Source organism: Bison bison, unplaced genomic scaffold (assembly GCF_000754665.1).
Source record: "Bison bison bison isolate TAMUID 2011002044 unplaced genomic scaffold, Bison_UMD1.0 scf7180017864313, whole genome shotgun sequence".
Lineage (NCBI taxonomy): Eukaryota > Metazoa > Chordata > Mammalia > Artiodactyla > Bovidae > Bison > Bison bison.
Window position 1 is genome coordinate 1,292,681 of NW_011494885.1, and position 16,359 is coordinate 1,309,039.

At 43.1% G+C, this 16,359-nt stretch overlaps 1 protein-coding gene and 1 pseudogene across 4 annotated transcripts in view; both read left to right on the forward strand.

Annotated features, from left to right (window-relative positions):
• The window catches only part of ZNF227 (zinc finger protein 227), a 26,283-nt gene extending 13,947 nt beyond the window's left edge, over positions 1–12,336 (forward strand). The window contains exons 3-6 of one of the 4 annotated variants that reach the window (XM_010852565.1): positions 1,286–1,347; positions 3,440–3,566; positions 4,681–4,803; positions 8,809–12,336. In XM_010852565.1, the coding sequence (XP_010850867.1) occupies positions 1,286–1,347; positions 3,440–3,566; positions 4,681–4,803; positions 8,809–10,865 (2,369 nt within the window). In that variant the 3' untranslated portion in view covers positions 10,866–12,336. Of the gene's footprint in view, positions 1–1,285; positions 1,348–3,439; positions 3,567–3,655; positions 3,674–4,680; positions 4,804–8,808 lie in introns of those variants that run through there. The other 3 variants (XM_010852564.1, XM_010852566.1, XM_010852567.1) reach the window with 3 other exon arrangements.
• A 2,302-nt stretch (positions 12,337–14,638) lies between these two features.
• Positions 14,639–16,359, forward strand: part of LOC104997664 — a 9,930-nt pseudogene continuing 8,209 nt past the window's right edge.

Genomic DNA, 16,359 nt, shown 5'->3' on the forward strand with positions numbered 1-16,359 from the left:
TAATAGTTTGCATCTACTAATCCCAAGGTCCCAATCCTCCCCTCCCCTAATGTGTCGTCCGCCGCGGCACCCCCCCCTCCCCCAACAACAGTTTGTTCTTTATATCTATGAGTCTGTTTCTGTTCATGGATGTGTGTCATACTTTAGATTCCAGATATAAGTAATGTCATATAGTCTTTGCCTTTTTCTTTTTGGCTTCGGTTAGTATAATAATCTCTAGGCCCATCCATGTTGCTGCAGATGGCACTGTTCTGTTCTTTTTGATGTCTGAGTAAAGTTTCTTTGCATATGTATACACAACATGTACTGTATCCATTCATCTGGCAGTGGATATTTAGGTGGTTTCCATGTCTTGGCTGTTGTGGATAGTGCTGCTGTGAACATTGGGATGCATGTATCTTTTCGAGTTATAGTTTTATCTGAGTGTATGTCCAGGAGTGGAATTGCTGGATTATATGGCAACTCTGCTTTTAGTTTTTTTGAGGAATCTGCATATTGTTTTCCAGGTGGCTTCACTAGGTTACATTGCCACCAGTAGTGTAAGTGGGTTTCCTTTTCTCTACACCCTCTCCAGCATTTATTATTTGTAGACTTTTTAATAATGGACATTCTGACCAGTGTGAGGTGGTACCTCATTGTAGTTTTGATTTGCATTTCTCTAATAATTAATGATGATGAGCATCTTATCATGTGCCCTTTAACCACCTGTATGTCTTCTTTGGAGATGTCTACTTAGGTCTTCTGTCCGTTTTTTGATTGGGTTGTTTGCTTTTTTTGAAATTTATTTTTATTTTATTTTGTATTTTGGGCTGTACCTCACAGCTTGCAGGGATCTTGGTTTCCCAACCAGGGATTGAACCTGGGTCACAGCAGTGAGAGCCTGGAATCCTAACCACTGGACCTCCAGGGAAGTCCCCCTGTTGTTTACATTTTTGATATTAAGCTGTATGAGCTGTTTGTATATTTTGGAGATTAATTCCTCATCGGTTGCATCATTTGCAGACATTTCCTCCCATTCCATAGGTTGTCTTTTTGTTTTGTGTATAGTAGGAGCAGAAATATTCACAATAGGGATGCTGTGTGTGGTCGTACGGGTTGTTCTTTGTCCGTTGGCTGCTGGCTGACAGTCCTGTTAGTAGCTGCAGTCTACTCCAAGCTCTGCTTACCAAGCTATGTGGGCGTATCTACCTTGGAGCATGCGTGTTCGTGCATAATTTCTGCAAAGATCCATATGGGGTCATGAAAGCCGTGGCCTGCATCTCATGGCTTCTTTGTCCTTCCCCAGTTATGCCTTCTCAGGACTCTGACTTTCCCCAGAAGGAACATGAGAAAATGACCGAGTTTCAGGTAAGTAAGGCATTGCTTTCTGTCTTCTGAGGATTCTATTTCTCAGAGATTAGGGACATCTTTGTCCCTAATCTTCCTTGGAAAGCTTAATGAACACAACACGTCTTGAGTGCACGTTGTGTGCTGCTGCTGCTGGCTGTGTGTTTTGTTTGTTTTATCATCTTCTTTGCTTCACAAAGCAATCTTTGAAAAAATTAGGGAAAATTAAAATAGACAAACATAATTTACAGTGCTACCCTCCTTACAGACTAGCTGTTTTCACTTTCTTATTTTCCTTTTTCATAGGCATTCACGACTATATATTTGCAATATTAGAACTGATGGGATGTACTTATTTATTTATTTAGAGTTTTATTGTATAACCGATTGATTGGCTGTGCTAGGTCTTTGTTGCTACACACTGGCTTTCTCTAGTTGTGGCAAGAGGGGGCTACTCTCTGCTTGTGGTGTGTGGGTTTAGTTGCCCCACGGTATGTGGAATCTTCCCAGACCAGGGATCGAACCCATGTGCCCTGCATTGGGAGGCAAATTCTTAACCACTGGACCACCAGGGAAGTCCAATGAGGTGTACGTGTAAACATTAGATAAAGGTTTAATATCGCTAATTCTTATCAAAATTAGCAATACAAACTAAGACCCAACTGGAATATGAATAAAAGAAATTATTAGACGTGTCAAAAAAAAGGAAAGTAGATCTATGAAGAAAATAATGATCATTAATAACTGTGTGAAAATGTTAATAAATCTTCCTATTTATTTATTTCACTTGGATTCTTGAATTTTTGTTGTTTCATTTTTTAAGGCTTTCAGTTCAGTTCAATCGCTCAATTGTGTCCGACTCTTTGTGACCCCATGAATCACAGCATGCCAGGCCACCCTGTCCGTCACCAACTCCCAGAGTTTACCCAAACTCATGTGCATTGAGTCAGTGATGCCATCTAACCATCTCATCCTCTGTCATCCCCTTCTCCTCCTGCCTTCAATCTTTCTCAACAAGGCTTTAGGTCCTTATTAACCTGTCTAGAGATTCAGGCGCATTTGTACTCCTTCACGTGAAAGGCAATGGCACCCCATTCCAGTACTCTTGCCTGGAAAATCCCATGGGCGGAGGAGCCTGGTAGGCTGCAGTCCATGAGGTCGCGAAGAGTCGAACTCGACTGAGCGACTTAACTTTCACTTTTCACTTTCATGCATTGGAGAAGGAAGTGGCAACCCACTCCAGTGTTCTTACCTGGAGAATCCCAGGGACGGGGGAGCCTGGTGGGCTGCCGTCTATGGGGTCGCACAGAGTTGGACACGACTGAAGTGACTTAGCAGCTTAGCAGCATGTGAAAGGTGAATTGGGAAAACCTTTTGAGAGGGAAACCTGCCATTACACTTTCAAATATTGTAAAGTGCATATTTTTTGACTTTGCAATTGCTACTTCTTGGCTAAGGTCTCTGAAAAAGGATCTTTACAGCATTGATGATAAGTAAATATATGTAACTAAATGTACTTTATTTGAATTGAGTAAAGCTAAGTCACCAGTTCTAAGGAATACTATACTGTACGGTCACAAAATGAAAGAGATTATGATAAAACTGCTTTTTCAAATTTATTGAGCACTTATTATGTTCCAGGCACCAGTGTAAGTGATTTATATATATTCATTAATGTGATCCTTTCAAACACCTTGTGATTTAGATACCATTATAGAGAGGAAATTAAGATAGTGAGAGGCGAGGGAATTTGCCCAGTATCCTGTAATTAAAGCCTTAAAGTGTGAACTTAGCCTATGCTTTCACCAGCTGTGCGTGCAGCAGTTTCTGGATGTGGCTTGTGCTTTTAAAGCACAGACCAGAAGCTGTGCACCTGTCCTAGAGGGTTACTGATGGCCCATGACCTTTGCAGACGTTAGAAACAGTGACGGAGTGCGGTGGTAGGGAGGTGACAACGCTGTCACTGAGAGAAAGAGACAAGTGTTGGGACTGAAAACTGCCTGGAGTCCCTCCAAATCAGTAACCGTTTTGGGGTTCATCTTCTTTATCCTGCTTGATGCTGTCCTTCCAGTGGAGGTTGTAAGATTGAGTTGACACGTGTTTGATGTTGTAGGAGGCCGTGACCTTCAAGGATGTGGCTGTGGTCTTCACTGAGGAGGAGCTGGGGTTACTGGACTCGGCCCAGAGGAAGCTGTACCAGGATGTGATGGTGGAGAACTTCCGGAACCTGGTCTCAGTGGGTGAGGACGGGCGCCCTCTGACCCTGAACCTCATCCCCCTTGAGAGTCTCTGATCCTTCTTTGTTTGAAGGGTTGGACCTTTTAGCCAATTTTTTTTTTAACTGAAGGTTAGTTTTATAGTTACTATTTTGTTGTTGTTGTGGTTTAGTTGCTAAGTCGTGTCCAACTCTTTTGTGACCCCCATAAACTATAGCCCACCAGGCTCCTGTCCATAGGATTTCCCAGGCAAGAATACCAGAGTGGATTGTCATTTCCTTGTCCACCTTGGCCCTTTTGAAATGGTTCCCTGACCTGGAAGACAGAGATGTTTCTAATTCACAGGTTTCTCTGGTCCCTGTCTACTTGGGCAAAATTCTGTCCAGGGGTAATTTGGCCTCCCTGGGGATATTTAGTGATGCCTGGAGATGGTTTTGATTGTCACAGCTGAGGGAGGGGTGCTACTGGCATCTAGTGGCTGGCGATGCAGTTAAACCTCCTCCAATGCACAGCACAACCCCCACCACACAGAATAGCCAGTCCAGAATATCAGTAGTGCCTGACTGAAAAACCCTGTTTTAGAGGAACTAGAAATGCGCAGCTTAGCTTCTATACATTGTCAAATATTTTGGTGGATCATGGAGTCACTTTAGTTCATTGTACTGGGATTATTTTTTTTCAATAAAATAGAATAAGAATAGAAACTGTCAGAGTTCCTTATCAAGACCCTCTCACATTGCAGCAAAACGCATGACCGTTTGCATTAAGTAGTGTGGGAATGTGGGAAATATGATAAAAACAGACATTGGCTAAATCTGATTTTATCTATTTATAGTCATGAACTAGGTTATGACATTTCTTTTTTTTTTTTTAATTGAAGTATAGTTGATAAATTAATTCAATGTTGTGTTATTTTCAGGTGTATAGCAGAGTGATGCAGTTGTATATACGTGTTCTTTTTCAGTTTCTTTTCCCTTGTAGGTTATTACAAAACATTGAGTGTAGTTCCCAAAATTTATTTCTTATTACAGTTCATGATCAGAAGGTTTTGAAATATCACTCAAGGGTTATAGAATTTGGACAAAGATCTCTTTTAGCAGTGTGTTCACCTTAAATATATAAATCTGGCTTTTCCTAGGACAAGTTCCATTCAAAGCAGATATGGTATCCCAGTTGGAGACAGAAGAAAAACTGTGGACAATGGAGAGGGAAACCCAAAGAAATGGGCATTCCAGTGAGATCCACTCAGCTGTTACTTCAGGTATTAGTTAATCTGCTTCTCTCCACATCATGCCATCGTCTCTTGCCTGTGACAGCAGCCTCCACACTGGTCTCCATGCTTCCACCCTTGCACTCCTGTAAGCTCACATAGTAGCCAGACTGGTTCTTTAGAAAGCAGGTAAGACTACGCCATTCCTCTGCTCGAAACTCTCCTAAGGCCTCCCGTCTCACTCCGAGACCTTCCAGTGGACTGCAGGACCCTACCTGACCTGGCTTTCTCACCAAGTTCCTCTTTGATCACCTGACCGTTGACCCTTGCTTACATCATCCCTGCCATCCTGGCCCTTTTTGGAGTATTCTCCTCTGTTTCCTGGCCTTCGACTTGCTCTCTGCCTCGGTGTCCAGGCCCCCAGCCACTCCCTTACTTACTCAGGTCTTTGCTCAAATCTCATCTCATCAGATAGCCCTTCTGTGTATGCCCCATTTACTGTCCCATCCTCTCCCCATTCTCCATGCCTTCACCCTGTCTTAATTTGTGTCTAAGCACTGATCACCTCCTGACCCAGTAACCTGTCTTTATTTCCTTGTTCATCATCTGTCTCCCTGTGAAAGTAAGAATTTGGGCAGTTGTATTTGCTGTCTCTGTTCAAAGCCTCCAGTGGCCCTTCTGCATGGTAGGTGCCTAGCACATAATTCTTGGGTGAAGAAATTACTCTAAAAATTACTATTGTTTGGAGCAGGGGTGAGGAAGCTCTCCTCACAGTTCCTTCTGACCTGTGACCCCAGCCTTCCTCATCCGTGAAGTGCGCTTCATCCTCCAGATCCCCAGCCCCTCCGTGGCCCTCGGTTCTCCTGCCCTTGCTCAGATCTTTGTTCACTTCACTTTCTGACCTCCTTTTCCTTTCCCTCCACTTCTTTCCTTTCTCTTTTAATTTGCACATTCCTCACTTCTACCCATTTAAACATATTAGACATTCATGGGAATGTCTAATATACTATATACTCTATACTAATATACTATATACTCTCCCTCTGCCTGAAGAACGAAGCAGAGAAGTTTATCTGGAAACATGATGGACCAGGCCCTGAATTCTGAGAATCGCCGATCTGCCTTCGTTTGTCCATCTCCCTTCTCAGGTCTACATGTCGCTTCACAATTTGATGCCTTCAGGAATATTACATACTTGCTTCACTGGAAAGGGTCTCTCTTTTCTTTTTCTTTTTTTTTAAATTGAAGTATAGTTAATTTACAGTGTTTTACATTGTACACTGGACCTCAGGAATCATGAGCCTCCATATTGTCACACTTCAGCTTTGTGCCATAGACCAAGTCTTTCTCTTAAGAAATCTGGTAGCATTTTCTGCCACCCTTTCTCAAATGTTTTTTTGTAGTTTTTTTTTTTTTTTTTTTGACCTCTTCATCATCCACATTTCAGGATTTAATGGATCATTTTGGAACATTGTCTCCCCATGAACCTCTAATATAATTCTAATTTCTTAACATCTTTCAATATGTAACAGTACATACTCAGTAACCTTATAAGATAAAAGCTGTTCACAGTTATCAGAATGTATCACTAAATTATCAAAAACTAGCCACACCAAGATGCCAGGCATTATAGTTCATCACTTCTCATGTAACAATTTCAACTTGGCTGCTTATGAACAGGAACTGCCTCATCCCTCCAGCCAACTTCCCACTGAACTTCTATATAGCCACTACCCAAGCAGTCTTATGACATATATGGTAATTGTTTCAAGCTGTATATTTCCAGAAGTCTAAGGGCATTGACATAACCCATGGATATGAAGGAGTTCTGATTAGGAAAGAAAATGACAGAATTCCTAAATAGATTTTCCAGTGTAATTCACATCCTAGGAAAGAAAATTACAGAATTTTTACAGAAAATCTAAATAGATTTTTCAGTGTACTTTGCATCCTGGTGTCATACTAGGCTGATGTCATAGGCAACATGAGAAGCCTTCTACATGTTGCAATGAGTTCTGATACCAAACACGCAAAGTTCACAGGCTAAGGGCACTGCCCACCAGGACTTCAGACACCAGCCTGGGGTTTCCAGGGCCTCACTTCTGACCAACTGGCTACAAATTCAGGCGTTTCTACAATAATTTGCTAGGACAACTCAGGACAAGCTCAGGAAAGCTCTCTACGTACAATTACGATTTTATTATAGCAAAAAGGATGCAGATTGGTACTGGAGGGAGATGTGTAGGGAACTCTGGGAGAGTTCTTTCCTGTCTCCCTCTTACAAGGACCCTTGTCTTTACTCTGGGCTCATCTGGAGAATCCAGGATAACCTCCCCATCTCAGGATCCTTCATTCAATCAAACCCAAAATCCTTGTTGCTGTGTCCATTCACATATCTGCAGGCTCCAGGGATTAGGGCATGGGCATCTTAAGGACGTTCAGTTAACAAGTCTGTCATACCCAGAAGCGTGCACATAACTGCTGGGACTTGTTCAGTTTATATTTGACTGTAACTTTCCATTTAAGGAACATTCAGGACTTGACACCCCCTTAAACATTTTAAGCCAGCGGCTTCCATACATTTTAAAAAATTTATTTACTGTGCTGGGTCTTCATTGTTGCGTTGGCGTTCTCTACTTGCGGCAGGCGGGGACTGCTCTCTAGTTGTGTGCGGACTTTTCATTGTGGTGGCTTCTCATGGTGAACAGGCTCTAGGTCTGCAGGCTTCAGTACCTGCCACTCGCAGCCTCTGGAGTACAAGCTCAGTAGCTGTGGTGCATGAGTTTAGTTGCCCCGTGGAATCTTCCCAGACCAGGGATCAAACCCTTGTCTGCTGCATTGGCAAGTGGATTCCTAATCACTGGACCACCAGGGCAGCCCCTTCCATACATTTTTAACTGTGATCCTCAATAAGAAGTATTTTACATCCCAACCCAGCATGAATATAATGCATGTGCATATTTATGTGTATGTCTACAGCTGAAACAGGCATTTCATGTAGTCGTACCCTTACTGCTTTTGATACACTTTTCATGTTTTTAATCTTTTCTTTTTCCCCCAATGTCACAAGGTATGGGATTGGTTTCACAGTTCTCTAAAACATGTCAGCAATTCGAAGGATTCTGCTACAGTGGGGATAAAGCAGTCAAGAAAGCAAAGTGCATGTCTTCCTTATGACTGTTATTCTAGTGGGTCTAAGAGGGAAGAAAAAACTAGGGAGTATTAGTAAATCAGTAAGTGCTGTGGGGGAACATAAAGCAGAATAAGACAGATGGGAAGAATGGAAAGTGTGGGGAGTGGGGAGGAATTATTTTTACATTGGGTGATAGGAAGGCCTCACCCAACAGAGTGACATTCAAGCAGAGAACCCAAAGGGAATAAGAGAAAAGGCAAGCTTCACAGCTTCCTGGACAAAAACTTTCTAAGTTGAATAGAACACCCCCTCTCCTCCCATTTGAGGTTTCCTTTGAGAGTGTGCACTCTGCTCTCTTTCTTTCCTCCACCCAAGTTCTTTCCCAGCTGTTCAAAGTTAGTTTTCCCCTTTCCTGCTTCTTTTCACAGAGACCTGAATCACTCCCAGGTTTAGAACAATGGATGCTATTATCCCAACCGCTTCCCAGATTTGCTCTTGGAAGATCATTTCTACCAGGACCTAAAATACTGTTCTGTGCCTGCACTCTGAGCTTTTATAACTTAACTGGGTAGAAGCCCACTTATTGTAAGGCTGCTAAGGAAAAGACAAGGGGGCTTTTAATTGATGTTGCTTTTGTCTGGAGTGTGGGTTGTCTTAGTTGTCCTGCAGCCATCTGGTTTCAAACCTACCACCCTCCTATTAAACTGTTGGACCTGTGGTTCTAAATGGGTCACATTTCCATAAGAGTCTGCTGACCCCTTTCTTTGCTTTGGAAAGAATAACAAAAGGATAAACGGTGTGGTACAGACATGACCCTTGCACTGGATTATCAAGGCCTCATCCCATGGCCCAGGTGTGAAACCCCGATATTTCTGAACAAAGCATTTACTTGTCCTCACCCCTGAATATTGTCTTTTCTTCAGGCAGCAAGATCCCAAATGAGATGGAGACTCTTGGGAAAGTCATGTTTCAATACCTCTCGTGTGAAGAACTGTCCTGCTGGCAAATCTGGAAACACACCACAAATGATTTAACTCTGCAAAGGAAGAGTTCCTGGTTCCTGCAAGGTGATTCTCTTCAAGTTTCTGAAGATGAGAACCATATAATGAATCATAAAGGAGATCACTTCGGTTGCCTTGAGAATCAGGAGTTTTTGATTCCGACAGCCCAGGCTTCCTGTGGGAGTAGGTGTCTGAGCGAGTCAGAGAATCCAAGCAGAGGTAAACAGATGAATGTGAAAAATCATCTGCATGTATGTGAAGGCTTCACAAAGAATTCACCGCTGAGCGATCCTGGTAAAACTGACGCAAAACAGACACCCTGCAAAGGAGAGAGACCGCATCCCTGTGGAGTGTGTGGGGAGGGCTTCAGTCACGGTGCAGTGCTCCCAGTTCATCAGAAGGTTGACCCTGGAGAAAAATGCTCCCATCTGCAGACTCATCAGAGAATTCACCCGGGAGGGACTGTCAATAAATGTCCTAAATCTGGCGATGGTTTCCATCAGAACTCCTTTCACCCCCATCACTCCAACCCCACAGGAGAAAAGTCCTACAGGTGTGACAGTTGTGGCAAGGCCTTTGGTAGCAGCACAGGCCTCATCATCCATTACCGGACGCACACAGGGGAGAAACCTTACAGATGCGAGGCGTGCGGCAAATGCTTCAGCCAGAGTTCCAATTTTCAGTGCCATCAGAGAGTCCACACGGAAGAGAAGCCCTACAAGTGTGAAGAGTGCGGCAAGGGCTTCGGCTGGAGCGTCAACCTCCGTGTTCACCAGCGGGTCCACAGGGGCGAGAAACCCTACAAGTGTGAGGAGTGCGGGAAGGGCTTCACGCAGGCCGCCCATTACCACATACACCAGAGGGTCCACACCGGGGAGAAGCCCTATAAGTGCGACGTCTGCGGCAAGGGGTTCAGTCACAACTCGCCTCTGATTTGCCACCGGCGCGTCCACACTGGTGAGAAGCCCTACCGGTGCGAGGCCTGCGGCAAAGGCTTCACCCGGAACACGGACCTCCACATCCACTTCCGCGTCCATACAGGGGAGAAGCCCTACATCTGCAAGGAGTGTGGGAAGGGCTTCAGTCAGGCTTCAAATCTTCAAGTCCACCAGAACGTCCACACTGGGGAGAAGCGGTTCAAGTGCGAGACATGCGGGAAGGGCTTCAGCCAGTCGTCCAAGCTCCAGACCCACCAGCGAGTCCACACCGGGGAGAAGCCCTACAGGTGCGACGTGTGTGGCAAGGACTTCAGTTACAGTTCCAACCTGAAGCTGCACCAGGTCATTCACACCGGAGAGAAACCATACACCTGCGAGGCATGCGGGAAGGGCTTCAGCTGGAGGTCCAACCTTCATGCTCATCAGCGAGTCCATTCGGGAGAGAAGCCCTACAAATGTGAGGCGTGTGACAAGAGCTTCAGTCAGGCCATAGACTTCCGGGTCCATCAGCGGGTCCACACAGGCGAGAAACCCTACAAGTGTGGTGTCTGCGGGAAGGGCTTCAGCCAGTCCTCGGGTCTTCAGTCCCATCAGAGGGTCCACACCGGGGAGAAACCCTACAAATGCGATGTGTGTGGGAAGGGCTTCCGATACAGTTCCCAGTTTATTTACCACCAGAGGGGCCACACTGGCGAAAAGCCTTACAAGTGTGAGGAGTGCGGGAAAGGCTTTGGGCGGAGCCTGAACCTTCGCCACCACCAGAGGGTCCACACAGGAGAGAAACCCCACAAGTGTGAGGAGTGTGGGAAGGCCTTCAGTCTCCCCTCCAATCTTCGAGTCCACCTGAGCGTCCACACCCGGGAGAAACTGTTTAAATGTGAGGATTGTGGGAAGGGCTTCAGTCAGAGTTCTCGGCTTCAAGCCCACCAGAGGGTCCACACAGGAGAAAAACCGTACAAGTGCAACATATGCGGTAAGGACTTCAGTCACCGTTCACGGCTGACATACCATCAGAAAGTCCACACTGGCAAGAGTCTTTAAAAATGAGAAACGTGTTGACGGCTTCAGTCAGGATACACACATTCAGGGTTTTGGAGAGTCCCTGCTGGTGATAAACTATAAAGCAAGGGTCCCCAACCTCTAAGATCTAATGCTTGATGATCTGAGTTGGAGCTAAGGATGTGCTTGAATCATCCCAAAACCATTCCCCCTACCTCTGGTCCTGGGTCCGCTGCTATAAAATATTGAGATGGAAAGGGATTCCTTCAGGTGGCTCTGTCTAGCAAATCCATTTAAAATGGTTGGGGACATAGAACCATAGATAGTAATAGGGAAAAAATAGGTTGTAACCTTCTTGGTAAGATCCCCTTGATTTAAATGATCTCAGAGTGAATATTGGAGAAGGAAATGGCAACCCACTCCAGTAATCTTGCCTGGAAAACACCATGGACAGAGGAGCCTGGCAGGCTACAGTCCATGAGATCACAAGAGTCAGACACGACTTAGCGACTAAACCATCCACCACTACAAAGTGAATATATGCCTAAAGATAATATGTGAAAAGGATATTTGCCATATACTAGCTAGTTTTTTGGTGGGAGGGTGGGAGTCAAGGAAGACTTGGGGTTATTTTTTCATCAATTTCCATTTTATACTTATTTATAATGGTCATTATTTTTACTAATACTGTAAAACTATGAAAATGAATAAAATACTAAAAGTTTCATATAGCCAAGAATTTATAATATGACTTTATTTTGTATGATAATATGAATTAAAACATATATCTGCCACAGATGGATATGAAGGAATGTTCATTGCATCATTGTTTATAATAGCAAACAAATAATCAGTTGGATTGCCCAAGTATTTTATGATTTATTTATCTAGTGCTAATTGTTAACGGATGTTGGAGGATATCCAGAAAACATTCACCTGGAGAAATAAAGCATGGGATTTTTGTGTGATCTCATTAAAAAGAAAAGGTAGGTATTTATTTTTACTGATCTCTAAATGATGGAATTTTGCTTCATGTAAATTTTTTATGTTTCTTTAAACTCGTTTTGAAATAATTTAACACATGCCAGAAATTGTAAAAACTATCTGAAATCTTTCATGCACCCTTTACTCAGATTTACCAGTTAACATATTTGAAACATATTCTCTTAATGTATGTGAATGTGTATGTATGTGCACACGTGTTGACACATACTTTTAAAAACTATTTTTAATTGGAGGATAACTGCTTTACAATATTATGTTGGTTTCCACCATATATCAGCATTAATCAGCTATAGGTGTACACATGTCCCCTCTCTCTTGAACCTCCCTCCCACCTCCAACCCCACCCCTCTAGGTTGTCAGTGGAACATTGGATTTGAGCTCCTGTGTCATGCAGCAAATTTCCACTGGCTGTCTGATTTTACACCTGGCAGTGCATGTTTCAGTGCTCCTCTGTCAGGTTTTCCCACCTTCTTCCCACGCTGTGTCTGCAAGTCTCTTCTCTGTCTGCATCTCCACTGCTGCCTTTCAGGTTGGTTCGTCACTGCCATCCTTCTGGGTTCCATATGCATGTGTTAATCACGGTATTTGTCTTTCTCCTTCTGACTTACTTCACTGTATAATAGGCTCTGGGTTCTTCCACCTCATTAGAACTGACAAATGCATTCCTTTTTATGGCTGAGTAATATTACATTGACATGTACTTTTTCTTAACCATGAATATGTTCCAGTCCTTTTACCCTGTATTGATATATTGTAAGAACAAGGAAATTTACTTACATATCTACAAGTATAGCAGCACTCAGGAAAATTGAATATTGATATATAACATTGTCTAACCTCCAGACCTTATTCAAATTTATCAGTTCTCTCTTTCCCTTTTCTCCCTCCCTCTCCTTTTTATTTATTTTTTGATAGGTGACAGAACTAAAATCAACTTACGGGATCTTTAAAGAAAGGTCTATATTGCCTCCCATATAATTTAATTATTCACCATTTGAATATTCAGTTGTTGCTATACCAGTTACTGAAAATTTCCCTATTCCCCACTACTTTGCAGTGCCACTTTTGAAGAAAATCAGTGATTTAAATATGATTAGATAGATGTTTTGACTCTCAATTCCCTTTGACTGGTCTGCTTTTCAGTGATTTTACTAATACCACACTACTTCAACATAGCTTTGCAATGAGTCTTGGTATTTGGTAGAAGACATTTTCTCATCTTGTTCTTTTTAGGGGTGTCTTGGCAGCTTCCAGTTAGGATAATAGGAGATACAAACAGAACCCCCATGAAGTATTGTTTCTTAAAAAACAAAAAACAAAAAAACTGGAATCAAACCGTTCTAACCATTGGTTCACAGGGAAAATATGGAGAAATATTTGTGACAACATGAATGAAACTGTAGGACATAAACTAAATGAAACAAGACAGAGAAAGACACTGTATGGCATCATTTTATCTTATATGTAGAATCCAAAGGGGAAAAGTGTCAAACTTACTAGAGACAGTGAGTGTAATAATGGTGGTGGCTGCCTGGGAATGGGGAGAGGTTATAAAAAGGGTACAAACTTTCAGCTTTAAGATGAGTAAGATCTAAGGATCTAATCTATAGCTTGGTGACTATAGTTGATAATGCAATATTGTATAGTTGAAATTTGCTAAGAATAGATATTAAAGGGTCTCCCTGCACCCCCAGTTAGCTATGTGATGAGGTGTTAAGTAATTCATTTGTGGGAATCCTTTTACAGTATATATAAATTCAACACATATATTAAAATTTTACTTATCAATTATACCTCATAAAGTTGAAAAAAAGGAGCTGAATTTGTTACGGTTATCTGAGCAGGATACTCCACTTTCACACCAACTTTTTGAATAATCATGGCTCAATGATTTAGACCAACCTGGAGAAAAAACATTCTGTAGTATTTATGATGGTTTTATTTGTTATGATGATTTTACAAATTGAAGGTTTGTGGCAAACCCGTGTCAAGCAAGTCTTCTGCTACCACTTTTCCAACAGCATTTTAAAATTAAGGTACATACATTATTTTTTAATACGTAATTGCATACCTTGACTACTATAGTGTAATATAGAACATTAATGGGACTCACGTTATTTGATAATTTGCTCGATTGCAGTGGTCTGGAATCTAACCTAAAATATCTCCGAGGTATGCCTGTATTCTAGGCCTTTCTTTTTCAAATTACAGTATTTCCCTCCCTTCTTGCTAATGCATCTTCTTTAATTTGCTAGAAACTCCAGCTTTCAAAAGGAGCAATTAAAGCCAACAAAAGTGGGAAACTTTGTTATTTGTTTTGTGGCTTGATCAAAGGTTACTTTTCCTTCTGGTGAGTTTTTAACATATTGGAATGACTAGGTCATGCCAAGTAAACGTTGTCAGTGGTCTAAATGCATCCAGGTACAAGTAAAAAAACAATAAACCAAGTTTGAGATTCTCTCTTCGCCGTTTTTTCATGCAGCCACATTTACTTTTCAGCCACACTTATTAGTAATGTAATGAAAACAACACCCCAGACCCTCCAAAAGACAGGAAGGAAAAGAAAGATCAAGCTAAAACAGCACCTCGGTGAACTGAACGAGCTTCATTTTTCAAAGTTTCACTACTTTTGCCGAGGATTCTGGGAAGTGTAGTCCAGTGCTCCGGGTATTTAGCGCCACTTCCGTCCCCGAGGGTGGGCCTTGTTCCGGTGGGGGATTCTGGGAAGTGTAGTCTGAGAACAGCGTGCAGTCCGGGCACTTCCGCTACAGGAGTGAGAGACTTCAGTATCTTCTGAGAGGTGAGTCAGTCAGTACCTGGAGTCTGGGTCTCTTCTGATCCTGTCTGGATGTGGAATACGCAGCTGCCGCCCTCGCCTTCACCCTCGTGAAACAGAAGCAATGGAGGGCAGGGATGACGGTTTTTGTGTCTGGCGTTTGGTGAGGTTCTCGGGTCCCCTGGTTGGGGGCAAAGCGGGGTAGCGCTCTCCGAGTTTGAGAGTCTCTCAGCCCCTTGGTTTTCCTCGCCTCCCTTACCTTGTGCACGCTCTGCCATCTCTTACGGATATACTCTTCATAGAATTATCAGATTGCTCCGATTCACTTATGTAAAGAGTTAATAGTGTTACCTCCTTAGTTGGCATGTGATGAGATTCACGGGAAGCAAATGTGAAACTGCTTAGAACCGATCGCTGGCACCTGCTAAAAGTGGTCGATTGTTCAGTTTCTTCTTTCCGCGATGCTTTCAGTCCTTGAAAGCCTCTGTGAGCCCCGGGTGTTCTGAGCTCCAGCTCAGAACCTCTCTAACCTCTGCAGAAAGAGGGGTTTTCCGTGGATTCCTTTGACACCCACAGCCCTGATCTTTTTTAAAGGAAGAAGAGGGTCTCACCTCTAGCCGGTGCACGGGGATGTCCGCTGTAAGATATCCTGGGCCCGAGACACACAACTGTGTCTTTTCATTCTCCCATATTTTCTTATCTCTCCATGCCTGACCCTGATTTCTCAAAGAGAACTCACAGAGAGGAGAGAGTGAGTGACGCACGAATCCTGGTACATTGTCCCAACGTGAGGGAATTTTATCTTGCCATGTCATTTCTGCCAGGTGGGCAACAAGTTTCCTTCACTCATGAGCAGGTTTTGTCTACCAGATAAATGTTCCAATGTTTATAGAATAAATGGGAGGTTGGATGAGACCTGCTGATGAATGAGTAATAATAATCTGTTAACATAGTGAATGCCAGGTATTCTTCTACAGGCTTTATATGCATTGTGAAGTGAAGTGAAAGTTGCTCAGTTGTGTCTGAATCTTTGCAACCCCATGGACTGCAGCGTGCTAGGCTTCCCCATCCTTCACCATCTGGAGTTTGCTCAAACTGATGTCCATTGAGTTGGCAATGACATCCAACCATCTAGTCCTCTGTCGTCTCCTCCTCCTCCTGCCTTCAATCTTTCCCAGCGTCAGGGTCTTTTCTAATGAGTCAGGTCTTTGCATCAAGTCGCCAAAGGATTGGAGCTTCCGTATCTATCCTTCCAATGAATATTCAGGATTGATTTCCTTTAGGATTGACTGGTTTGATCTCCTTGGAGTCCAAGGGACTCTCAAAAGAGTCTTCTCCAGCACCACCATTCAAGAGCATCAATTCTTCGCGCTCAACCTTCTTTATGATCCAACTTTCATATCCATACACGACTACTGGAAAAACCATAGCTTTGACTATACAGACTTTTGTTGGGAATCTCATTCATCAACCTGGTTCCAACCTATCTGGGGTCTACATGCGTGTTAACCACCGTCATGTAGAGCCTGGATGGGTTGGAACCAGGTTGATGACTGAGGTTCCCGAAACCCAGAGGAAAAAATTGGAAGATGCAATTTATCTTCTCTCCTCCCAATCAGGAACAGCCTCAAGATTTTACAGCTCAGAGGAACCTCTGAGACGGTCCAGCCCAATCCTTGCCTGAGAAAGTGTGTCTTCTGTCATCCTTTGATTCCATGTGCAGAGTCTATATTCTCCAACTCCCCTTTCGTTTCT